A 4,180-nucleotide genomic window follows, 5' to 3' on the forward strand; every position below is an offset into this window, starting at 1 on the left:
TTTTGCTATGTACAGAGTCAAGGGCTGTCAGAGAGACAAATAGGATTTCTTTGGACACCTATTTCAGTGATGTTTGACAGGTAGTTTTTGTGTCGTATTCCAAAACTATCACTTACAGCAGCTTTAAAGACCTTAAATGTCATGTCCACTGAGATTGCATCGTAGAAAGCTTGTTCATATTTTAAGTTTAGTGCTTACACTTTTTATCCTATTTTTATTTAATAAACAAATTTCAGACCCTACAATTGGTTGATGGAATAACAACCTTATTGAACATCTCTACAATAAAATGTTTTGTTTTGTAAATGTTTCTCTTATACAGAAGTGCTTTAATAAGTTACAGTTGTTAACTTATTCCAGAGGCCAAACAATTTCCTATTAATGAGGAAGAGGTGAACATTTTAATTGGCTTCTGTCTGACTCTCTCTATCTATCTGCCATCAACAATGTTGATGATGTTTTATTAGTTTAATATAAAATATATTTTCATAGCTTCTGTGATGACGCCCGTCACCCCATCTTATTGAACATATTTATATTTCCCCTGCTGGGATTTGACCGAGGCTAATTAACTTCTCAAAAGATGAATATTGCATTGATTTCGAGCCACGCTAACGAGGACGCAGTTGTATTGGTTATTTGTCACTGCTTTGCTCTGAGTGGCATCGTGTTTTGTGCGACACTGGCGTGTGGTAACTGGGTAATGGGCTTAATTAAAATGAAAGCCTTCTGAATCACTCCTGTTTACAAAGGCTGGGAGCTGGACCCCGTATCCACACACATGCGGTCTGCAGCGACACTCCGGCTGAATAGAAGTTTAATGGATTGACCCTATATTTGTCCGTGCTGCTGTGTCTCTTTCTCAGCTTGAGGAGAAAATGTTCTTTTATTGTTCACATTCCCTTAAGTGAAAGCAATTTAGAGCCAGCGGCTGCCAACAAAAGCAGCTTTTCATAATAAGAGTGCCTGAGGGCCTCAGCAGTTCTGTGTGTGTGTGTGTGTGTGTTTGTGGGTGTGTGTGTGTGCATTCATGGGTGCGTGTGTGTGTGTGTGTGTGTGTGTGTGTGTGTGTGTTTGTGTATCTTCAGAGGTGCTTGAGAATCCATTTTCCACTTATGCCGTCTTTAATAAAACTCAATGGGAATAAATTGCGTCCACTGATAGCATGGTTTATTTCCACGCGCTCTCTGCATTGTTTTTAGCACCTCATTCACTAAAGGAATTACACAAATCTAGTATTGTCACAAACATGTAATAAGAAAAAATATGCTGGGCTGTACAGTCATTTGCAATCAAAATGTATGCGATATGTGAGATATTGTTCTGTTTGCCCTCTGTGAGCGGAGGACGAGCTAAAACAGTGACATTTTTAACTCAAAAATACTGGATTCAGCATGTTTCTGAGATTCAGAGAAAACCATATTGGAATGCTTTCCTATAATAGGCTATTCAGATTAGTGGTCGGTGGACACAGCATGTATTTTTCAGTGTTGAATTCTTAAACCAATCAATTTAAATGTTAAAATGATTATTTGTTTAATTGTAAACATTATTATTATTTTTAACTACTATTTTGTGGTGGTGGTGGTTTTTTGTACATTAACATCAACACTTAAAAAGTAAGCTTACAACCCGACTATGAAATAAGTAAAAAATGTACATTGATGTATCAGAAAACAATAATCAATAGCTTATGTCATTTTGCTTATCAAGTAAATGTATCTTGTTTTAATGATGTTTAGATATTTAAGTGTGGATGTAAATGGTGCTAGGAAAATAGCACTTTTGTAATATTAATAGCCAAAAAGCCCATTTTGTGAATAAGGTGCAATCTATAATATACATATAGTACATAGTAGGTGTTTTTGCACTGAGAAGAATGACAATGACTTAATTTAAAGGGACAGTTTACCCAAAGATTAAAATTCTTTTTTCAGAAGAATATTTCTGCCCTGTAGGTCCTTTCACTGCAAGTGAATGGTGGCCAAAACTTTGAAGGTCCAAAAAGCACATAAAGGAGCATTAAAGTAAATCTTAAGACTCCAGTGGTAAACTCCATATCTTGAGAAGCAATATAATAGGAGTGGGTGAGAAAAAGGTCAATATTTAAAGTTTTTACTATAAATCTCCACTTTCAATTTGCCGATTCGCATTCTTTGAGCAAATCGCAACCTACTGGGTAGGGAGGAGAATTTATAGTAAATTAGGACTTTAATATTTAACTGTTTCTCACCCACACCAATCGTGTCATTTTTGAAGATATGGATTTAAACAAATTAGTCATGTGGATTACTTTTATGCTGCCTTTATGTGCTTTTTGAACCTTCAAAGTTCTGGCCACCATTCGCTTGCATTGTACCTACAGAGCTGAGATATTCTTATAAAAATCTTTGTTTGTGTTCTGCAGAAAACAGAAAGTCATACACGTCTGTGATGGCATGAGGGTGAGTAAATGATGAGAGAATTTTCAGTTTGGGTGAACTATCCCTTTAAATATGGCATAGTGCTATTTCAAAACATATTATGCCTGCTTATAATAAAACAGTTGTAGTGCGCATGCACCAAACACATCATCACAGCAGCCTTAAGACACAAGGGTTTGTGCTGAAACAGCACACACTAAAGTCGTGCAAATGTTTAGTGAATTTACTAACATCTCTTCTCTCTCTCTCTCTCTCTCTCTCTCTCTCTCTCTCTCGCTCTCGCTCTCGCTCACTCTCTTTCTCTACAGATGTAAAACTGTTGGAGAACCAGCCTTATGTTGAGAGTGTGTATGAGCAGGTAAATGCAGCATTGTTGGAATACACACTGTGTGTGTATCCGCATTTCCCGGACAGGTTCAGCCAGGTTCTGTTGCGCCTTCCCGAGCTCAGAGCTTTGAGCGCGCAAGCCGAAGATTACCTGTGCTACAAACACCTGAGCGGAGAGGTGCCATGCAACAACCTGCTAATAGAAATGCTGCATGCCAAGAGAACCTTCATCTGATACACATATAAACATACAGAAAAGGCCTGATTCTTTCACAGACGACACTGTTATCGGTTATATTAGTGATTATATGTTTTGCAGCAGTGTGTGAGGGGTCGATTTCACCTCTCACATGCAGAAAACCTCATCAACCATGCCACTGTGTTTCCAAGAGAGACAGAGAAAAGAGAGGAGAAGATGTGTAAATGACTGTGTGTATTATTTAAAGATTTTATGGAGTAAAAGATTTGAATGTGCCTTTCCTCTCGTTACACACTCACATACATGCACACATACAGTACACACACTGAAACGTTTGGGCCCTCTCACAAGCTGGATTAGAATAGAGAAAATGCACCATTGCAGCAGTACTAGAGAGTTTATTTTTGTAGTTTTTTTTAAATAAATGCATGTGTAATATATCACAAAAGATTATGTAAAAAAATTACATTAAATTAAGAAAAATGTGAATATATCAAAAAGTTTGCTAAATTTACACCAGTGACTATTAAGCAGAAAGTGGCCACTTCTATTAAAATGAATGGGAGAAATTGGAACGCCCAAATGTCCCGCCTTACAGGTAAAAGAGCCAATCATTGTCAGATGTTTGTAATCTTGACTCATTCAAGCAGATAGGAGCAGCACATTCATGACTGGAAATGGCTGAATGTTGGAAATAGTATAAACTCTCGTTATTATTTCAATATAAACAAAACACACTTAAACACTAATGCAATGATTTTATCAAGAGGGGCTCTATGGCCAGTAAACTAGCTAAAAATCACCTTCATTAAAATTATATTTTAAGCTAAACAGCAAGCGAGAAAGAGAGAAGGCAGGGTCTGCATCTCTCTGATGGGAAATTGTCCTAGTCCCCCCTTCCAACACAAACCATTTCCTACAGACTAGCTCTGTTCCAAAACCTACAACGCTACCGACCTGCCTTTTTAGGGCATCATAGTAACACACACCACAAAGGTTGTTTTGAAAGACTTTTTTAGGTCAGAATCTAATTGTAAACACACTATTTTGCCTAATACGTAAGAATGCTAGTGCAATATAGTGTCAGGAGTTTAGCAACTGTGAAATTAACTCATTAGCATTAGCAACATGCTAATGTCAATTGTGAGTTGGCACCACATTTATAACCTCTTTTGAGGTTCCATGGCTGTTAATGCCAGTTCACACTGCCCCATCAAACAACAACAGACAC

The 4,180-nt window shown here is 37.4% G+C and overlaps 1 protein-coding gene across 1 annotated transcript in view; it reads left to right on the forward strand.

The window, feature by feature from the left end:
* Positions 1-2,985, forward strand: part of nr5a1b (nuclear receptor subfamily 5, group A, member 1b) — an 18,413-nt gene extending 15,428 nt beyond the window's left edge. The window contains exon 7 of the mRNA XM_052104097.1: positions 2,732-2,985. Coding sequence (XP_051960057.1) covers positions 2,732-2,985 — 254 coding nt within the window. The remainder of the gene's footprint in view (positions 1-2,731) is intronic.
* The last annotated feature ends 1,195 nt before the right edge of the window (positions 2,986-4,180 follow it).

The sequence above is a fragment of the Xyrauchen texanus genome, chromosome 34, assembly GCF_025860055.1.
Source record: "Xyrauchen texanus isolate HMW12.3.18 chromosome 34, RBS_HiC_50CHRs, whole genome shotgun sequence".
Taxonomy (NCBI): domain Eukaryota; kingdom Metazoa; phylum Chordata; class Actinopteri; order Cypriniformes; family Catostomidae; genus Xyrauchen; species Xyrauchen texanus.